This window comes from Peromyscus maniculatus, chromosome 22 (genome assembly GCF_049852395.1).
Source record: "Peromyscus maniculatus bairdii isolate BWxNUB_F1_BW_parent chromosome 22, HU_Pman_BW_mat_3.1, whole genome shotgun sequence".
NCBI classification, from domain to species: domain Eukaryota; kingdom Metazoa; phylum Chordata; class Mammalia; order Rodentia; family Cricetidae; genus Peromyscus; species Peromyscus maniculatus.
This window is the reverse complement of record NC_134873.1, coordinates 10,351,790-10,374,299: the sequence shown is the minus strand read 5'-3', so window position 1 is coordinate 10,374,299 and position 22,510 is coordinate 10,351,790. Positions and strand designations below refer to the sequence as shown.

The 22,510-nt window shown below is 41.0% G+C and overlaps 1 protein-coding gene across 8 annotated transcripts in view; it reads right to left on the bottom strand.

Annotated features, from left to right (window-relative positions):
- The window catches only part of LOC102904100 (uncharacterized), a 28,037-nt gene extending 7,124 nt beyond the window's left edge, over positions 1-20,913 (bottom strand). For 2 of the 8 annotated variants that reach the window (XM_076559916.1, XM_076559919.1), the window contains exon 1: positions 7,012-7,159. Coding sequence is in view for 2 of the 8 variants with exons in the window: in XM_006996557.4 (XP_006996619.1) it covers positions 11,495-11,587; positions 15,305-15,397; positions 16,684-16,810; positions 20,650-20,667 (331 nt within the window). In the remaining 6 variants the exon portion in view is untranslated. Of the gene's footprint in view, positions 1-5,041; positions 6,360-6,420; positions 6,463-7,011; positions 7,160-11,494; positions 11,588-15,304; positions 15,398-16,683; positions 16,811-18,145; positions 18,230-20,649 lie in introns of those variants that run through there. The other 6 variants (XM_076559915.1, XM_006996557.4, XM_076559917.1 and 3 more) reach the window with 6 other exon arrangements.
- Positions 20,914-22,510: the final 1,597 nt, after the last annotated feature.

The window sequence follows — 22,510 nt, the reverse complement described above, 5'->3', positions numbered from 1 at the left end:
AAACTTCTAATCTGCCATCGTATCCTGAAAACTCAGATGTTCCTGTCTCATTCTCTTAGAAGTCCCACAGGAAAATGCACTAGTAACTACATTAAAACTGTTTAATCCCCAGCACTATAATCCTGGTCAAAAAGCCCATGGCAGGGTAGAGCAAACTGCTACCTTGGGAAGAAGCTGCTGGTGTTATTGGGCTGAATGGCCACAATGTCAAACTGCGTTCTAAATATTTCTGTTTATACCCACAGAGCTGGGCTATTCTCAACTTTGGCCAGAGTTGGCTCTTCTTTTCTCAGTGGATAGCAGCCAGCAGAGAGGAGGATAACTGGTCGCGGGGCTGAGAACAAGAGTCTGGGTGCTCAGGCTCAAACAGGACATCTGTATCAACCCCAGCACCACCAAGGCTCAAAAAAAATCTTATAACAGAAGCAGAAAGAACGTAAGAGCCAAAAGACGGGAAAGAGTGCTCGGATGCTGTCTTCTGAACATCCCCCTGATGAACTCACAGTAGCTGTGTTTACTTGTATGGGACAAGCACAAGGTCCAGAAAGCCAGGGGAAATCTAGTCTTATATGAGACAGATGATCTACAGGCCCCACTCTCTACTGAGAAGCTACTGACATTGGATAGCTGTTCAGGATAAGGCATCGTTCTGTTTTGAGGATATGGTTCTGATAGCTTTCCCATGCTCCAGTGGATAGCCTCACACCCATGCTTGTTATACACAGTTCTAACTGGACTTAGTGGATTATAAAAACCAAAACATAAAAAAAAATATATGATATGAAGTCGGTGGGGCAAGGACTGTTGTGGGACCATAAGGAGACCTGAAGGAGAAAATGGAGTAGATCATATTTCATTGAATACATATAGGAAGTTCTTGAGAATACAAAGAAATTTAAAAACAAGCTATGTTCGGGCTGCTGACTTTCAAATTTATATTCTATTCATGATCACCATCAAATGTTTAATTTATATTAGATAATTTATCATCTACCAATTTTTGAAAACTGTCATCTCTCCAGCCAGAGAAGTAGGTAGAATAACTAGTAGGTATATCTCCACCTCTCCCTCAAATCCCAAATCCAAATCCCCAGGCTCATCCCCAGCTCTGCAGCAGACTACTAGCTGCTGCCACCTCGCACCCCTGCTCCTATCTCCAGAGAATCATACTTCTCTTCCTAATCTTCCTCCCCCAACTCCAGCAGGTGCTCCCTGGGAACCCACAGGTCATGGACCAGGAAAGCAAGCAGGCTAAATGCAGATCTTTACTTCTCCCTCCATTTCTCCAAGTCTAATGCCTCAGCTTCATCCCCAGCTCTGTAGCAAACCTGCTGTGGCCTCTTCTCAGTCTCTACCCCAATTCCCAGAGAACCAAGGAGATACTAGTGGGATACCCTGTTTTCCTCCCTCCTGTGGACCCCTCAGCCCCTCCCACACCCATCTCCATTCCTAAGTGTCAGCTGTCAATGCTGAGAAGTACATTTTACCTAAAACCCAGACTGGCCACAACCATCAGAATCCCAGCAGAATTTCCTATCAGGCAACACACTCCCTCCCCTGTGACCCAGAAAAGGCAACAGAAACCAAGGAACAATACACCCACCCAACAAAGACAGGGCTAGTTATCAGCATCTAGAATCTTCCCAATACCAGAAGCCAAGATGACAGGGCAAACATAATAATCAATAACAAACAGGACTATATTTTTCCATTATAGCCCAGCAACCCTACTCAGGCAGGCCCTGAGTATTCCAAAATAGCTGAAGAATAAGAAGACCTTAAAATAGGCTTTGTGAATATAACAGAGGTCTTTAAAAAGTATCTTTACACACCATTAAAAAATGTATTGAAAAAAAAGTAGAAGGAGATAAATAAAACAATCTAAAACTTGAAAGTGGAAATAGAATCAATTAAAAAAAATCAAAACTGGGGGAAATCTGGAAATTAAAATTTTGGTTCTTGAACAGGAACCTTAGAGACAAGCCTCACCAACAGAATACAATAGATAGAAAAGAAAATCTCAGGCATTGAACACACAACAGAAGAATGGATACCATGATCAAAGAAAATGTTAAATCTAAACAAGCTTTTGGCACAAAAATCCAGGAAATTTGGGACACTATAAAAAAACCAAACCTAAGAACAATAAGAATAGAGGAAGAAGAAGAAAAACAAGTCAAAGGCACAGATAATATTTTCAACAAAATCATACAAGATATTTCCCTAACTTAAGGAAAGAGATGCTGATCAAAATACAAGAAGCATACAGAAAATCAAAGAAATTGGACCAGAAAAGAAGTCCCCATGGCACATAATAATCAAAACAATAAATGTACAGAACAAAGAAAGAATATTAAAAGCTGCAAGGAAAAAATGGAGTAACATATAAAGGAAGAACTATTAGAAACACACCTGACTTCCCCATGGATATTCTAAAAGCCATAAGGGCTTAGACAGATGTGCTGAAAACTCTAACAGACCACAGATGCCAACCCAGACTACTATACCCAGCAAACTTTTCAATCACCATACATGGAGAAAATTAAACAATCCATGATAAAACCAAATTTAAGCAGTATCTACAAACTAAGTAATATTGAAGGTTCTAGTAGGAAAATTCCAACCTGAAGAAATAAACTACACACAAGAAAGCACAGGGAATAGTCTCAGACCAGCGGAGTCAAAAGAAGGGACATGGACACACACACCACCACCAACAACAACAACTACAACTACAACAATGTAACAGAAATCTACAATCACTGCTCATTGATAACATCAGAGGCCTCAATTCTCCAAAAAAATATGAAAACTAACATATTATATTTGAAAACAAGATCAATCTGCTGCATCTAAGAAACACACCTTAACATCAAGGATAGACATCACCTCAGGGTAAAAGCATTAGAAAAAGACATCCCAAGCAAATGGATCTAAGAAGCAATTTGGTGTAGCCATTTTAATGTCTGACAAAATAAACTTCACACCAAAACTAAAAAGAAATAGGAAAGGATATTACATATGCATCAAAGGAAAAATCCACTAGAAAGACAATGTTGGAATTCTTTTTTTTTTTTTTTGTTTGTTTGTTTGTTTTGGTTTTTCGAGACAGGGTTTCTCTGTGTAGCTTTTGCGCCTTTCCTGGAACTCACTTGGTAGCCCAGGCTGGCCTCGAACTCACGGAGATCCGCCTGGCTCTGCCTCCCGAGTGCTGGGAGCGTGCGCCACCACCGCCCGGCTAATGTTGGAATTCTTAATAACTACATACCAAATACAAGCGCACCAAAGTTCATAAAAGAAACACTACTATATCTTGAATCACATACTGAAAGACACATTGATATTGGAGGCAGGTCATCCATACAAAAACTAAATGGAGCAATGCTGGAGCTAATTGACATGATAAACCAAACGTACCTAACAGATATTTACAGAACATTTCACTCAAACACAAAAGAATACACCTTATTCTTAGGCCTCATGGAACTTTCGACAAAATTAACAAATACTTGGACACAAAGCAAGTCTCAACAGAAAACAGAAAATTGAAATAGCATCCTGCATCCTATCTGACCACCATGGATTCTAGCTGGATATCAACAACAGCAACAGAAACAACAGAAAGTTTTCAAACTCGTGAAAACTGAACAACTCATTACTTTTTTTTTTTTTTTTTTTTTTTTTTGGTTTTTCGAGACAGGGTTTCTCTGTGTAGCTTTGCGCCTTTCCTGGAGCTCACTTGGTAGCCCAGGCTGGCCTCGAACTCACAGAGATCCGCCTGGCTCTGCCTCCCGAGTGCTGGGATTAAAGGCGTGCGCCACCACCGCCCAGCACAACTCATTACTAATAAAAAATGAGTCAAGATAGAAATCAAAGATTTTCTAGAACTGAATGAAAATGAAAACACAATTTACCAAAACTTATGGAACACAATGAAGGTGATTCTAAAAGGCAAGTTCATAGCATTAAATGCCTACATAAAAAAAAAAAAATGAAAAGATCTTATACTAGTAATTTATCAGCACACCTGAAAGCTCTAGAACAAAGAGAGAGGGGAAAAAAAGTCACCCAAATGAGTAGATGGCAAGAAATAATAAAACTAAAGGCTGAAATCAATAAAATAGAAACAAAAAGAAAGAAAACAATACAAAGAATCAATGAAACAGTTACTTCTTTGATAAAAATCATAGAGATATAACAAAAGACACCGAGGAAATTCAGAGAATCATAAAGACATACCTTAAAAAATATTACTCTACCACATTTTTTAAAAATCAAAAAGAAATCCGTAATTTTCTTGATATAAACCACTTCCCAAAGTTAAATGAAGATCAGATAAGCAATTTAAAGAGAACTATAACCCCCAGTGAAATCTAAACAGTTAAGTTTGCCAACCAAAAAGAAGCCCAGGGCCAGAGAGTTTTAGCACAGAATTCTACCAGCATTTCAAAGACTTAATGTCAATAGTCCTCAAATTGTTGTACAAAATGCAAACAAAAGGAACATTGTCCCTCTCCTGCACTTTTATAAGAAAAAACAAAGCCACAGATACCCTGCAAGCCAAACCACATAAAGTCCCCCAAAAGAAAGATAATTACAAAGCAATTTCCCTTATGAACATAGATGGGAAATTCCCAATAAAATATTTGCAAATGAATCTAAAAACACATCAAAAAGTTTATCCACACTGATCAAGGAGGCTTCATCCCAGAGATGCAGAGATGGTTCAACAATCAATAAATGGAATCCACCATATAAATAAACTGAAAGGATAAAAAGCATATGATTATCTCATTAGAGGCAGAAAAGACCTTTGACAAATCCAAAACCCATTCATGATTAAGATCTGGATAGATCAGGGATATAAAGGACATACCTTAATATAATAAAGGCAGTTTACAGCAACTTTTGTCCAACATTAACTTAAATGAAAAGAAACTCAGAAAAGGAAGAAACAAAGTGCTAGAGAGGCCCACAGAAATCCACAAAGATACCCCCACAATAGACTGCTGGAAATGGTCAAGAGACAGCCAGAACTGACCTACTCTGGATGGGATGGCCAAACACCCTAATAGTCATGCCAGAAACTCCATCCAAGGACTGAGGAATCTGGATGGAGACATCCACGGCCAGAGCGCCAGGAGTCTAATTAGCGAGAAAGAGGAGGGTTTATATGAGCGAGAATTGTTGAAACCAAGGTTGGATAAAGCACAGGGACAAACAGCCAAACGAATGGAAGCACATGAACTATGAACCAAAGGCTGAGGGGCCCCCAACTGGATCAGGCCCTCTGAATAGGTGAGACAGTTGATTGGCCTGATCTGTTTGGGAGGCAACTAGGCAGTGGGACCGGGTCCTGTGCTCACTGCATGAGTTGGCTGTTTGAAAACTGGGACTTATGCAGGGACGCTTGGCTCAGGCTGGGAGGAGGGGACTGGACCTGCCTGGACTGAGTCTACCAGGTCAATCTCAGTCCCCAGGGGGAGGCTTTGCCCTGGAAGAGGTGAGAATGGGGGGTGGGCTGGGGGAAAGAGGAGGGGGCTAGGAGAGGTGAGAACAAGAGAATCCATGGCTGATATGTAGAACTGAATGGTATTGTAAAAAAAAATAAAAGGGAAAAAAAGAAAAGAAAAGAAACTCAAAGCAATTCTACTAACATCAGGAACAAGATAAGGTTGCCTACATTCTACATACCTATTCAATATAGTACTTGAAGTCTTAGCTAGAACAATAAGACAACTGAAGGAGATCAGGGAAAAAGAAATGTGAATGGAAAAGTCTAAGTATCTTAACTTGCAGATGATATGATAGTATACACGTGACCTTAAATATTACCCCAGGAGAGTCCAATAGGAGAAGAACTCTTTCTGCAAAGTAGTTGGATACAAAATTAACTAACAAAACTCAGTGGCCCCCTATATATAAATGACAAACAAACTGAGAAAGAAATCAGGGAAACAACACCTTTCACCACAGCCTCAAATAATATAAACCATCTTGCAATAACTCAAATCAAACAAGTGAAAACTTATATAACAAAAACCTCAAGACATTGAACAAAGAAACCGAAGAAGATATCAGAAGACTGGAAGATCTCCCATGCTCATGAGTAGGTAGGATTAGTGTAGTAAAAATGGCCATCCTACTAAAAGAAATCTACAGATTCAACGCAACCCCCCTCAAAAGTCCAAAATTCTTCACAGATCTTAAAAGGACAATTTTCAGCTTCATATGGAAACACAAAAAACCCACAATTGCTAAAACAATCCTGAATAATAAAAGAACTGCAGGAGGTATCACCATTGCCAATTTCAAGTTGCACTACAGAGATATAGTTATAAAAACTGCATTTTATTGGTTCATAAACAGAAATGTTGATCAATGGAATCAAACTGAAAACCTAGAAAGAAATCTACATACCTATTGACACTTGATTTTTGATTAAAAGGCCAGAAATACACACTGGAAGAAAGAAAATGTTAAATTTCAAACCAGAAACAGACTGCTGAGGCATCATTTAAAAACCTAGAGAGAAATCCTGGACCTACGGATACCTGATTTTTGATACCTAGGCCAGAAATACATACTGGAAGTATTAAGTTTCAAGCCAGAAACAGACTGCAGAGGTCTCAATTTTCAACATATTTAACATGTCAAATATGTCAAACCATGGCCTCCAGGTTGTCCTTGCATCTCTCAGTCCTACCTGTTTCTGGGTATGGCTGGCATATTCCACCATCTACCCTGAACTCTCCAGCCCACAGGCTGGGCTGCCCTTGCCCCAAAGGCTCTTCTCTATATAAACCAGACATTTTGGTTGCCCACCCCTTTGTACTTTTGGCCTCCTGGCTACTGCACCCTGCTCCCACTTCTCTCTCTCCTTTCTTTCCCCTCCCCTTCACTCCATCTGGCCCAGCTCAGCCTGGTCATGTTTACTCTGGCCTCTCCCAGATGTCCCTGCCTCTGGCTACACTCTCCTTTTTATCTCAAATAAACTCTTTTCCACCGTACCTAGGAGCAGTCACGTCCTTTCCTCTCTTTTTTATTTCTTTTTGTTCAGAAAGCATCTTCAGCGAATGGTGCTGGTCAAACTGGATGAATGCATGTAGAAGAATCCAAACACATCCATATTATCACACTGTGGATCAAAGCCTTCAACATAAAACCAGATACATGCAACCTGATAGAAGAGAAAGTGGTAAATAGCCTTGAACTTGTCGGCATGGGAAAAGACTTTCTGAACATAACACCTTTAGCCCAGGCACTAAGATCAACAATTAATGGGACCTCGTGAAACTGAAAAGCTTCATTATCATTTGGACAAAGTGGCAGCCTGCAGAATGGGAAAAGATTTTCAGCAACTACCTTATAGAGAGCTAATAGTCAAAATATATAAAGAACTCAAAAAACAAGATATCAAGAAAACAAATAACCGAATTAAAAATGGGGGTACAGATCTAAACAAAGAACTCTCGATAGAGGAGACTAAAATGGCTGGGAAACAAATAACCGTTCATTATCCTTAGTCCTTAGGGAAATGCAAATCAAAATGACTTTGAGATTTCATCTCATCCCTGTCAGAATGGCTAAGATCAATAATACAAGTGACAGCTCATGCTGGCAAGGATGTAGAGCAAGGGGAATTCTCCTCCATTGCTGGTGGGAGTGCAAACTTGTACAGCCACGATGGAAATCAGTGTGGTGGCTGACAAGAAGATAGGAATTGGTCTACCATAAGAATCAGCTATACCACTCTTGGACATATACTCAAAAGATCCTTCATCCTACCACACAGATACCTGTTCAACCATGTTCATTGCTGTTCTATTCACAATAACTAAAAATTGTAAACAATCAAGATGTCCCCCAACAGAAGAATGAATAAAGAAAATGTACATTTACACAATAGAGTATTAATCAGCTGTTAAAAAAGGAAACCATGAAATTTGCAGGCAAATAGATGGAACTAGAAAAAAATTATCCTGAGTGAGGTAACCCAGACCCAGAAAGATACATGGTTTATGTTTGCTTCTATGTGGATATTAGCTGTTATGTCAATGACCATCAAGCTGCAATCTGTGGAACCAGATGTTAGGAATAGAGAAAGGGACGAGGGAACACAGATTTCATTAGGAAAGAGAAACAGAATTGATAGTTATAAATGGATGGAAGGGGCTGGAATGAAATATCAAGTGGTATTGGGGAGGTATGAAGGGGACAAGGGATGGAATACAGGAAGAATCGTGTAAAATTCATGGCCATACAGAAGCTTCTAAAATATATGCATATATGGAGGTGATCTAACTGAAATTGCCAAATAATCAGAGAAATGGTGTGACAAAATTGAAGTTTCGAGTACCAGGTTTGGGTCATATCTAATTGGGTTGCTGGCCTGTGGGAGCCCACAACTGACTCAGTTTCCCAGTTTGAATCTGAAGTCTATTCTGAGTCAATAGAGTTCAAGCTTGTTTGCTCAAAGGCTGTGAGAAAGTTCTGATTAGCCCACAGAGCCTCCTTGAAGGGCTGTGAGAAAGTTCAGATTAGCCCACAAGAAGGAACACACTGTCTAGCTAGATGCAGGCTGCTGATGCCAGCCAGAGGTACACTGAGATAGAAAATGAAGCTGCCTGCTCCTTGATTGAAAGCAGGACAGATAGTGGTCGAATGCCTGTGCTGTGCATTGTTCTATCTCTGTCCTTCAAAACTGTATATAAGCTGGCTGTGAAATAAACTCGGGGCTGTCCGGCAATGACCTAACCCTAACCCCAACACCAACCCTGACCCTGACCCTAACACTGACTCTTTTCTGTCTTCTTCATTGTCTCTTCAATCCGCACAACTCTACCCAACGACCCAGCTGACTGTCGGCAGGCCCGACACTGGCCAAAGGGGTCCCATGGAAAATCCCCAAACAACTCGGGCTGTTGTCAAGACTATAGGATGCTCTCCCTAAACTGAGAGCAAGGCCCCATTGCTGAAGACAATACCTACATAACTAATAACCTTTACCCATATGTTTTAGCATATTTTGTACAGAAAGATATTCCATACACTATACTACCAAAAGAGAAAAGTAAACTCCAAGCCAGTCACAAATTCTTTGATTTAAAATAGTATCATTGCCTGGAAGATATGCTAGGGCAATGGTGGCACAAAGCTCTTGGAAGTAACCAACCAACAGAGGATTTGACCTAAGTCTGACTCCACGAGATGGAACCCATACCAGACACTGCTTGGGTGACCAGAACCAAGGGCTAGATAGTCCTGAGACCTACAGGAAGACCAAATATTACTCTTCTTTTTAAAAACAGAAAAAAGGAAAAAAAGACAATCAAATGATTCCTACTGACTACTGACATTCTGCTATACTCAACCATCTCCAGAGAAGCTTCTTCCTGCAGCAGATGGGAGCAAATAAAGGGATCCACTGCAAGAATTACACATTATGCAGAGAATGAGAAATCTTGAACAGCTCTAAATGGGATTACTCCATATGCAGAAAATAAGAGACCTTGAACAGCTCTAAATAGGATATCTCCATCAAACCCTGTCCTCAAAATTCAGGGAAACCCAAGGAGAGGTAGGTGGAAAGAGTGTTAAGAGCCCGAGGGGAGAGAGGACACCAGAAGAACCAGGCCCTCTAAACCAACATGATCAAAGCTCATCTGTACTCAGAGACTAAGGTGGCATGCACAGGACGTGCATGGATCAGCACCAGGTCTGTATATATATTATGGATTCCACTTTAATGTTTTTATGGGATTGAGTGTGTGAACAAGTGATTCTCTGATTCTTATGCCTTTTCTTGGTGACTTTTCCTTCTGGTTCTTTTTCTTGTCCAACTCCAATGTGTTAGCTTTTGTTTTATTTTATTTTAATTATCCCTTAGAAGTCTGTTTGTTTTCTAATGAGAGACAAAAAGGGAGTAGATATGGATGGGAAAGGAGGTGGCCAGAAACTGGGAGGAGTAGAGGGAGTGGAAACTGTAATCAGGATATATTATGTGAGGAAAAAAAATCTATTTTCAATAAAAGAAAAAAAAGAAAACTGTCATCTCAAAGTTCAAATAAAAGCAATGAATAATTCCTTAAAATTTAGGTCACTTTAGTATCTTCTCTAAGACTAGAAAGAAAACAAATGAAAAAAAGCATGTTTTGTTCCTTTCTACCAGGTTAAACGTTCTTTGTAGTTATCTGACCACAGTACATATACCTGGCCTTCAGTTTTTTCTCACTGAACTTAAGTCCTTTAAAGAAAATGTTTTCTATTGTTATTGGTTCTCCCATAACAGAGAAAATTGTCTACAAAGTAATCAAAGAAAAAATAGTAAAACAGTGTCTCAACAAAATCTAAACAACCAACAAACAAAAACCACTGTGATTTAAAAAAAGAAAGAAACAAATAAGCAGTTAGGTAAAGCAACTAACCAACAAAAATGTCTTAAAAGACCTATATATGTACTAGAAAAAAAATTTAAGAAAACACACCTCAACATAGAAAAAAAGGGGGGGGGGGCGTGATGGATAAAACCCTACCTATGAAAATAAAGATACTCTGGCTTCTTTTCTATTTGTATCACCTTGATTTATTTCAGTTGTCATATTGTTCTAGCTAAGACTTCTACATTGAACAGCTATAGAGAGACAGGACAGCCTTTCTTGTTCCTGGTTTAGGGGAAATGTTTTGAGTTTCTCTCCATTTAGACTGATGCTGGCTATAGGCTTGCTGTAATTTTCTTTATTATCTCTAGTCTCTCCAGGACTTTCATCATGAAGGGATATTTTGCATTTTGTCAAAGGCCCTTTTTATATCTAATGAGATGATCATGTGTCCTTTCGTCTATTTATGTGGATTACATTTATTGATTTACAAATGTTGACCCAGCCCTGCATCTCTGGGGTCAAACAGACTTGACTGTGCTGGATAATCATTTTGATGTGTTCTTGAGTGTGGTTTGCAAAGTATGTTATTGAGAATTTTTGCATCTATCTTCACAAGGGTCATATTAGTTTATGATTTCCTTTTTTTTTTTTTTTTTGGTTTTTCAAGACAGGGTTTCTCTGTGTAGCTTTGGAGCCTGTCCTGGAATTCACTGTGTAAAGTAGGCTGGCCTCGAGCTCACAGAGATCCGCCTGCCTCTGCCTCCCAAGTGCTGGGATTGAAGGCGTGCGCCACCATCGCCTGGCTCAATTTTTCTTTTTTGTTGGGTCCTTTGGTATCAATTTAATAGTGGTTTTGTGAGAGAAATTTGGAAATATTCAGTGAGTTTCTATTTTGCTGAATAACTTAGAGTGTTGATGTCAGTTCTTCTTTGAATCAATCCTTTGGGCAGCCATGAGGAACTTTTTTGGACACTGCATAAAGTGTCTGTGAGATCCATGAGCTCCTTGGGCTAGGTTTGGTGAAAGTGGATGCAAAGAGATCAATCAACACAACCAGTATCTGCTGAGCTCTCCTCCTGCGGCCCTCCCTAGGACAGCATCTTCCAACTGACCTGGGAGGCTCCAGAGTGAGGCTTGGGAGGCACTCCATGGCTCAAATCCATGCTGCAACTTGATGTTCAACCCTGGTCTGGTCACACAGTACCCTGTAAAGAGGAAATGAGATAGTTCATCAAGATGTGCCAAGTCAGGACCAATGATGAGAGACAGTAGATCCACGTCAGGAACTCTGCTTAAAATGTGTGGGTCTGAAACTCACATTCTTTACTGAGCGGAATATTACCCCCAAATCACATTAAGATGCATGATAGCCTAAAATAATGACTGTTCTTAAACATAAGTAAACAGAACAGAAAAATAAAAGATAACACAATGAAATTGAAAAACTACACATATTTATGACAATTGAATAAGATGAGGTCATAAAAACAACAATAACAGAAAACAAAGAAACAAACACCAAGAAAACTTGTAGGAGAAGTAACTCAACTAATGAAGTAACTAAAATGCAAAAAGACTTCATAGAAAATGGACCAGGCTGAGAAAAAAAGAAGAAAAAGCTGTGCACAAAGACAGGCTATTTTCAAATAACCTAGGCACGTTAAAAACCTGGGGTGGATGGGGGAGGAAACATGCCTGATATACATATATACATCCAAGCAAATACTCATTCAAATAAAATAAATACAATCATATGTTTATTAAAAGTTGGGAAAAAAGAAATAAAAAGTGCTTTGATTCATAAGCACTACCTCTAAAAAAACCAAAAATATGAACTCAGAGACTGTGACAGCATGCACACAATTGGTCCAAAATCAAAACTGACAAAATCCCACTGTGGAGGGGGTGGGTGGTCATAAAGTCCCACCCCTAGCTGAGTGGTGACTGGCAATGAATGCCTTCTGGGGAAGTGATAGTCTGTCTTTGGAGATGAGACCATCGAAAGACTGCCTATGGACCAGGACATGGTACCTCACACAGGTGTCCACTGGCAGTACTAAGCGGACTCAGGAACCCACAGTAGCTGGAATTACTTACACAGGACCTGCACGAGATCAAGGGAGCTAAAGTGCCATCATTAAGAGAGAGGAACTCATAAATCCCCACTCCTAGCTGAGGAGTATTGACAGTTGAAGTCTGCTGGGGGAGGAAAGCCAGTGTTCTTCAGTGAAGCAGCCCCCGACTGGGTGCCCATTTTCCAGTAGATGGCCCTGCACCCATTCACATAAGTATGGCTCTGACTGGATTTGGTGGGCTATGAAAAGAGGACATTAAGTTGAGAGGAAGATATGGAAGGAGGTCTGGGAGGAGCTGAATGTTAATATGATTAAAATACATTGTATACAGGTATGAAATTCTCAAAAAATAGATTAGAAACACACACACAATATCCAAGTTCTTGGCTGTCACTTCATACACTAGTGTTACAATGATTTTTAAACTAGACACGGATCCAACAAACCATACAAGCAATATTTCTAATGAACATAGGCTTAAAAATCCTCAATAAAAGTAGAAAGGTATAAGGGCACATAAAATGATTACAGTGATCATGTGTGAATCATCCCAGCAATGAACTACTCACTTATACAGAAACTGTGACGCTTCTAGAATATGCAAGGACATTTGGGACAACGCAAACAGAGTATTTTTAAATACATCAAAAACAGTCAACACAAACAAAAGAACAACAAATGGGATTTCATTAAATTGAAAACTGACTATAAAGAAAAGCAGGCAATCAACAGGATGAAGGCTCAACCTCAAGAATGAGAAAATACTGGCAAACTGTTTATCAAGCAAGAGATTCAGAATATGTAAAAACCCAAAACACCTAAGCAGCAGAAAAGCAAGTGACCTGATGATGAAATCTGTGTAAATGGCCTAAATGAGACACTTCAACATGTAAAACAAAGATCTCATAGATCAACGAACAAATGTACACTACCCGAGTCCTGAGGAAGATGCGTATCAAACCCACAAGGAAGAGCATCCCTGCACCACAGTCACAAAGGTTCTTATGTAAGACACAAAATAACAAACGCTCAAAAGCCTCATAACCTAATATGAAATACGATGCTGCTCAAAAAGCCACGTGCAGAGCTGGCACGTCACGTCACATCATGATCTCACTGCTGGCCAAATGGAGGTAAAGAAAATGAAATCAGGCTTAGGTGAGAAAGTTGCACACCTGTTTACTGCAGCCCCTGCTTAAAAGTCAACATATGTCATCAATGTAGATGTCGATCAACAGAGGCAAAGACAAAGGAAAGATGGCCCATATCAACACTTGAATATTCATCCAATAAAACAATGACTTGGGCAGGAGTGAAGGGCACTATGTTAGGAGTAGCAAAAAAAAAAAAAAAGACAAAATAATTGGGGTTGGGGGTTTAGCTCAGTGGTAGAGCGCTTGCCTAGCAAGCTCAAGGCCCTGGGTTCGATCCTCAGCTCTGGGAAAAAAAAGAGTAGCATTAGCTATTTCCTCTGTGTTTGAAATGTGCATCACCATCTCAAAAACGAAACAGCTTCAGTCACGGCAATGAAAGAAAGAAAAATATATCACAGATATCTAAGTCCATGGTAACGGTAATGTGGCTTTTACATTCTCTCAAAAGGCTGATATGAGCCCCTCAAATGGGATTTTTAAAAATATTTGTATTAATTTTTTTGAGAATTTTATAATATATATATACATGTGTGTGTGTGTGTGTGTGTGTGTGCGCGCGCACGCATTTTGACCATATTCATTGCAGTTCCTCCCCTTAAGTCCTCTACATCCACCAGCTCACTGCTAACTTCATGTCCACCCCTCCCCTCCCCCTTAAAAACTGTAATGTGTGCTGCCTATATACCCACGGGTGTTTGTGGGACCATCTACTACAGCATGGTCAACCTATCAGGAGCCACACCCCTAATGAAAACTGACACTACCTCCTCAACATCCATCAACTGTCAATAGTTTCTTATCAGATTCGTCCCCAAAACCTATGTTAGAATGCTGACTGACTTACCTTGTGAAGATTTTGTGTAGGCAATCATAGCCACTGGGAGTTTACCAGTGTAACAGTCAACTGAGGTTTCACTGAGGACTCCCTCTGCCCAACTTCATGTGACATAAAGAGGTAAGAACTAACTAGGGCTGAGATTCGGAGGTGACACAACTGTCTCAAAGCTATTTCTGTATTCTAAGTAATATATTTACCAATTGGGATGAATGGGATCTTTCTGTGGGCTAGTGAGGTACTGCACATTTGGTATAAATGTTTGGGAAGGATTAGGAGGTCTGGCCTTGTTGGAAGAGGTGTGTCACCGGAGGCCGACTCTGAGGTTTCAAACACCTGGTGCCATTCCCAGTGTGGCTCTCTGTCACCCACTTGGCGTTTGAGACCGGAGTTCTTAGCTGTTCCTGCTGTCATGCCTTTGCTCCCCCATCATGTACTCTGACCTCTGAAATCCTAAATTCAAACGCTTTCTTTTAGAAGTTGCTTTTGGTCATGGTGTTTTATCATAGCAATAGAAACTCTAACTAAGACAAGGCAAAGAGATATTTCTTTTCAACTCCCTAGGAACGTACTAAGACATGAAAAAAAAAAAAACCTATTAGGAAAAACAACATAAAATGGTGCATGTTGTCATTACATCTGCTAGGTAAACTTGACCTCAAATAAGAGACTAAATCTCTACAAAATATACTTGAGCAACAAAACAGGGAGATGGGTTAAAGTGGAGAAACCTCTTCAGACTGTTTGATCCATAAGGCCAACCACATTCAAGACTGAATCTGGGTAAAATTTGGCAAAATTAGCTCACCATGACAGGTATTTGATGACCTTTTCTCTTACCGGTACACACTGACTAACCTGGAAGGTTCCAGACTGAGGTATCTGCTACCCTCCATAGCCCAAATTCATGTTCCAACGTGAGGATCAACTCAGGCTTGACCATGCAGCAGCCTGTAAATGAGAAATAATGTTCAGTGTCTGCCAATATGTAGTCAGGTTCCCTGAGGAGACACCCTTCGATGAGAGAAATTGTGCTCCAGTGGGTAAATCAGTTCAGAACTTTTGTCAGAAAGTGTTTACACTCACCCCCTTCGCAGACTAGACTACTACCCTTACGTGACATTGGACTATATGACACATAACCCCAAACAACATGAATACGGAAGTAAACAGAAGAGAATAAGAAAGCAAACACAACAAAACTGGAAAACCGATGGAGGACACTTCAGAATAAATTGAAAAAAAGAGCAAGAAGTTAAATTAAGTTTCAATTAAAAAAGAAACAGCTAGAAATAAAATTAGGAGGAGGACACGGGGGGGGGGGGGGGGGGGGGCTGGGAAGATGGCGTGGTGGAGAGGGGTCAGATCTATGGCTCCCAGGGCAGAGAAATTAGCTGAGCAGGAGCATTCATCACTCCAGGGGGCGTCCTTATCAGGCAGACAATGTGACCAGCTGCCTCAGGCTCCTGACGTCATGACCTCCTTGCCATAATGGACTATACCCTGGAACTGTAAGTTCAAATAATTACTCCCTTCCTTAAGCTGTTTGGCCAGGGTATTTTATGACAGCAACAACAAAAATAACAATAAAATAACAATATACGCGAGCTTGAAGAACAAACTCAGGTCTGCACACTTGCACGAAAGGAAGTTTCTGGACAACCCATTTCCCCAGCCATGTTCTTTAACTCCACTAAACTTATTTCTTTGCAAATCTGGAAGTTATAGGGCATTTCTTTGGTCCCTGATTTCCCCTGTATCCAGAGTAAACAGATCTTCTGCATCTGCCTAGGAAAGTGTAATACATAAGTGAGCTATGTCAGAAAAAGAAAAATGCTGTGTGTTCTAGTTACACATGAAGGCTAAAGGTAATGTCAAAGAAATGATGGGGAAATAAAAAGTGTGGAAAAGGCATGGGAGTCTGGAGGAGAGGGTGTATAATATTTACTGAGGTAGATGTGGGAAGGACTGAGTAACTTATGGTCTACAATATGCAAGTAAATATATGGTGGGCAAAAAACAAATTGAGTATTTCAAAATATCTGAGAGATTTAATCTCTCCCATTACAAACAAGTGGTATATGCCTGAGCGGTGACTTACCATCATCTGATCATTACATTTTGTGTAAGTGTATTGTAAAGCCACACTGTCCTCCAGAAATGTGTGCCGTTATCATGCATCAGTTACCCCTGCACAGAAGACAAATGCTATGAGGATTCCAGGGAGTGACACTCACCCAAGGACACCAGGCTGCTGTAGTTCTCCAGCATCACATCCCTGTAGAGCAGCTTCTGAGCAATGTCCAGGTCCTGCCACTCCTGCCAGGTGAAGTACACAGCTATGTCCTCAAAGGACACCAACTCCTGGAATGACAACATTTCTTTTCAGACCGAACCCTCAGACTGGGGAACAAGGACTGGGTCCCTTTTTCTCTGTGTAGGAGTGACTTGACAGTGTCTTAAATAAGCTGCAGCTTGATGTGTATTCCTTATCACCGTAGAGAGCAAAGTCAAAACAAATATCATCCTTGTGAGTTAATGTGGAATCACAAAAATACGAGTCAAAAGTTTTCCAAGGAATTACAATAGAAACAATCTACAGTGTATCAATAATGCACTATGGAAGGAAAACAGACTCCCTCTTGTGTTGTTGACCAAAAGATAGCACAAATTTTAAGTCTTCATTTCTTTCCCTGTGTTGTCCTTCTGCCCCCAACAAAGGGTTTCACTGTGTATTTACTGACCAGCACAGAAAACATGGTATGGGAAAGGAAAGAGGGTTTCTTTATAGAAAAGTTTAAGAGGAAGACATTGCTTTACTGTTCCTGGCTGACCAGAATAGCAAACATAACCACAAACAGATGTTATCAAACCATAGCCACATGTTACTTCAAATATTTTGGGTGAATATTTGTTGTATAAGGTTACTTTTAACCTCTTGGGTGTCTTCAGCAAATAACTGCCACAAGAAACACATATTCCTCTAGGTCAGGGGCATGGAAGAGTTCATAATTTAAGATTAAAACTATGCTCTCGGTTTAGATGGTAAAAGCTGACTGAATAGGAAATCCAAGGCTTAGGAAGATTGTTTTCTTAGAGGCACATTAAACTCAAACAGCCTCAATGACAATACAGCAGGATGTACATGTCTTAAATTTTCTCAAAGTATATTATTAATACTACCAAGTCGAATGTATCACGAATCTTAAAATGTCTTATTAATAAAAATCTCAGAGCCAGATATTGGGGTGAAAGCTGAAAGATCAGAGTGTAGCTAGAGTTTTCCTGCCTTGCCCACAGTCAGGACAAATCTCTCTCACCCGCCAGTCCCACAGCTGCTCAGACCCAACCAAGTAAATACACAGAGACTTATATTGCTTACAAACTGTATGGCTGTGGTAGGCTGCGTGCTAACTGTCCTTCTATCTTAAATTAACCCATTTCTATTAATCTATAAGTTGCCATGTGGCTCATGGCTTCCCGGTATCTTAACATCTGCTTCTCATAGAAGCGGCTAACAGCGTCTCTCCCCTCAGCCTTCCAGTTCCCAGAATTCTCCTCTCTCCTTGTCCTGCCTATACTTCCTGCCTGGCTACTGGCCAATCAGTGTTTTATTTATTAACCAATCAGAGCAACACATTTAACATACAGAACATCCCACAGCATCAGAGAAACAGAACAAGCTAGCCACCTTCTTACCTCTACAAAATCCCCAGCCTAAAGAGAGCGAGTTCCTGTTTCCTCGTGCCTTGTGTACCTTTCTGTGTCCTGCCATATTTCTTCCTGGGATTAAAGGTGTGTGATGTAAGTGACATCAATTTACAGGGAACCTTAACTGAGAAATTCACAAGTTGACACAGACAACCACTATGAAGCCCTAAGGGCATCTTACTCTCTCTAAAAGCACGGACTTCAATCCCAAGCAAAGACATGAGATCTCAAGTGCTGGGATTAAAGGCATGTGCCACCACGCCTGGTTCTGTTCCCAGTGTAGCCTTGGACTTACAGAGATTCAGACAGATCCCTGCCTCCTGAGTGACAGATAGGATTAAAGGTGTGTGCCACCACTGTCTACGTCTAATCTAGTGGCTGGTCTGTCCTCTGATCCCCAGATAAGTTTATTAGGGTACATAATATATCACCACAGTCCAACAAATGTCCAGTCTCTTTGCAGTCAAGAGATACTTCAGAAAAATGAGTCAGTACACAAACAATACATATGTATACAATGTTTGTGTCAATAGTGGGAGAAAAGCATGCATAAACTCAACCATATAAAGGTAACATGAACTGTAAAGAATAACCAGATCTGTGAAAAGGCAGTGTGGCTGGTGGTGCAGGTCTAGATGGAGCAACAGCATGGGTCCAATTCCCAGAAACCACAGAAGCATTCTATTCCTTATAAAGCCACTGAATATAAGTGTCAGAAAATAATGGGCAACAGCAATACCCAATGACTTGAAGTTACTTCAAAATCAAATACATAATGCATCCAGGTGTTTCTGGCCTCACTCACGCGTGCTACATCTGGTCCCTTCACTGTCACCTTCCTTCTGGTCACACATGCCATCACATCATGCCATTCCAACAGAGACACCTTGGTTCTGACTTGAGACCACAATGTTAGACTGTAGTACTTTCACTATAGTTTTCTGCTCTTACAGAAGCCTGGTGGCTTAACTGTGAAAACAAAGACCTTTACGGCTTTTCTATCATCTCTCCTCAACACGTCAGTGGAGAGGCCAACTTGTAGGAATCAGTTCTTCCCACCCACCATGTGAGTCCCAGGGCTGGAACTCACACTGTCAGGTTTGATAGCATGAGCCTTTACCCACAGAGCCATCTCCCCAGCCAGAAAATTCTTAAGAGTGGAAACTCAAGTCTCTTCTTCCCCCTGGAAAAAAGCTCCAAATGTGTTTTAAAGACTTTATAAGGCTTCTTGCCTGGTTAGAACTTATGATTCTGGAGAGTTGAAAAACTGCAAGTGCAGAGTCTGAATTCTTTGTTATAGTTAGTTCCCTAAACGGCCATTGAGTATTCATCTTCTCTATGTGACCTAACATCAACTATCGGCTTAAAACTTGGGAACGTACCCATAGAGCAGACCACTAGCTCCCACCAAGCCAAAAGTCAAGATTGTCATCAGGTAATACCTCAGATCTGTAGCAGTTTCCACTGTTCGGCTGTAACCTACCTAACCTGATGTGCCCGCTAGTGTCTTTGGTAAATCCCTTGATTTATGACTTTCTTTTGTTCTGCACTATAAAAGCTCATGTAACCACATCCACGTTGGAACATGTCATTTAGGGCAACTTAAATACATGCTTCTGAACATGGTGACTCATATTTGTCCCAGAATAAACTCTCTCCTAATCCGGTTGAGGTGAGAGATGTGTTTTCTACAGACTAGAGAAATGAGTAACAAGCCATTTACCTAAGTTTTTAAATTTTACTTAACTCTTAAAATTTGCTTAAGTACCTTACTTTGATGTAAGTGACATCAATGTACAGGGAACCTTAACTGAGAAATTCACAAGATGACACAGACAACCACTGTGAAGCCCTAAGGGCATCTTACTCTCTCTAAAAGCACGGACTTCAATCTATCCTCGCTTAATAAATTAATTTTGTGTCTTCTGGGCTCAAAGCTTCAGCTGAGTGGGAAGTCCCGGAACTGGGTTCTCCTTTGCTCACTAGCCGCCACTCCGGGCTGCGACCCCCTGACGGATGAGGGACTACAGACTCCACGACCCAGCTCCTCTCTTGAAGTAACCTAACCCCCAAGGCAGAGAAGAGTTCTCTACATCGCCCTCCAGGTCCTCATGAGCAATCTGCAGACTACAACGCACACGCAAACGCGCGCACGCACACACACACACACACACACACACACACACACACACACACACACACACATACACACACACGGCCCTCGCGAGCAATCTGCAGACTATAGCGCACGCACCCACACACGCACACGCACACACAAGCAATCTGCAGACTACAGCACGCACACACACACACACACACGCGCACACACACGCGCACACGCGCACGCACACACACACACACACATACACACACACACACACACACACACACACACACACACACACACGCACTCAGGAGGGGCGGGCCGAGGGGGGTGGGGACCGCGGCGGAGGATGCAGACGGCTTCACACCCGCGGGACGCCCGCACTCACCATGGCGGGCTGTGACATCCCACGTCCTCCGCGGGCCTCCCCGCAGCGGCTGTCACGGGAGACAGAGGCCGCAGCGCCGTCCCCAGACCTCGGGATCGCTTACAGGACGAGGCTACAGATCCAAGATGGCCGGGGACAGACAAAGGCCACAGCGGAGCAGCGAAGGCCTGCCCGCCGCCATCAGTCTCCATATGTGATTGGTCCGTTCTCAGCCTCTTGTATCCGATTGGACAGGACTTCGGGCTTGGCAAGGAGCGACAGTAGACGGCACCAATTAGTGAGTGAGTCAAGCAAGAAGAAATAAATAAATAAATAAATAAATAAATAAATAAATAAAAAGCAAATTCTGGCTCACAGGTGTTGCCAGGCAGGGCTCCTCCTCCCCTCCCCCAGCCCGTAAGAGAACAGAGCCCAGTACTGAATGATTGCACTTGACCTAGAGAGGAAGGATTTACAGATTCACGCCTGAAATACATGCATCCATCTTATTCACAAGTGGAAATCACATAGTGACGGTTTTAACCTTTGTTTTTACCAACTCTGAGCTTTGAAATGGAAAACAGTCCTGTAAGGCGGCAGTGTCCCACACAAGCAACGTGGCAGGCAGACTTTTTAAAAACCTTTAATTATTTAGGTTATTATGCATACATAGTAACGTCTTCCAATGAGCGTTGTTATACTTTGTTCTCATGATTGCCTGTTCTGTATTCTCTCCCGTGTCTCCCCTTTAGCTCACATGTATTCTGAGAAGTGTCAGGTTTTTTGTTTGTTTGTTTGTTTTGTTTTTAATCTAAACAGGTAAAATTGACTGTAATAGCAACAATATCAAAGATTAATGGCATAATTTATGTCTTGTTATAGGTAAAAAGTTTTAAACATTGTATAACGGACCTCCACATGCATGCAAATTATTTCCATCCCCTTTGTATTTGTGTGCTATTTATGATCAAACAATTTCAAAACTTTTGAAAAATCTAGGAGGAAAGCAAATGACATTAAGAGAGATGTGCCATCCACTGAGAATGCATTTTGTTTTGCAAAAACGTTGTCATATAAGGAGTGTGTCTTGAATTTTATTTTAGCTGGGCAAAGCAGTTTTTTACACCTGGAAATGAGCTCTGTGGTGGTGGGCAAAGCCATGTAGTGTACATAGGTGTCATGCACAGCTAATTCATCCAAGACCCTGGAACTCATGGATCTGACTGCTGGCTGCACATTATAACCCCCTAGGACTTTTTTAAACCTTCCAAACTTCAGTTACAATGAAATCAGAATCAGGGCAGTAGGATCCTGGCATGGACAGTGTTTGGAACTCTCCTGGTAAACATAGTGTGAGGCCATTCCCAAACCATTGTGTGCAAGAATCCACTGCGTCCAGCTACTTGCAAATGGTTTCTCAAATTAAATATGAAAGTGTTTGTTGATGAGTTGTGGCCTTTCACTCTTGTTCATTAACCAATTACTATCATTTGTTCATCTCAACCTCTGTTACTCATTTTGTTCTGGATTAAACACAGTTTACAAGTGTCCTACTATGTGTACATGGAACTCTGCCAAGCGCCCTAACATAATAAAAATATTTATGGGATGAACATTTAAGAGTGAACATTTTGGTGAAAGAAAGAAACGAAGGAAGGAAGGAAGGAAGGAAGGAAGGAAGGAAGGAAAGAAGGAAGGAAGAAAGGAAAGGAAGGAAGGAAGGAAGGAAGGAAGGAAAGAAGGAAGGAAGAAAGGAAAGGAAGGAAGGAAGGAAGGAAGGAAGGAAAGAAGGAAGGAAGAAAGGAAAGGAAGGAAGGAAGGAAGGAAGGAAGAAAGAAAGAAAGAAAGAAAGAAAGAAAGACAGACAAACTTTGAAAGAAAA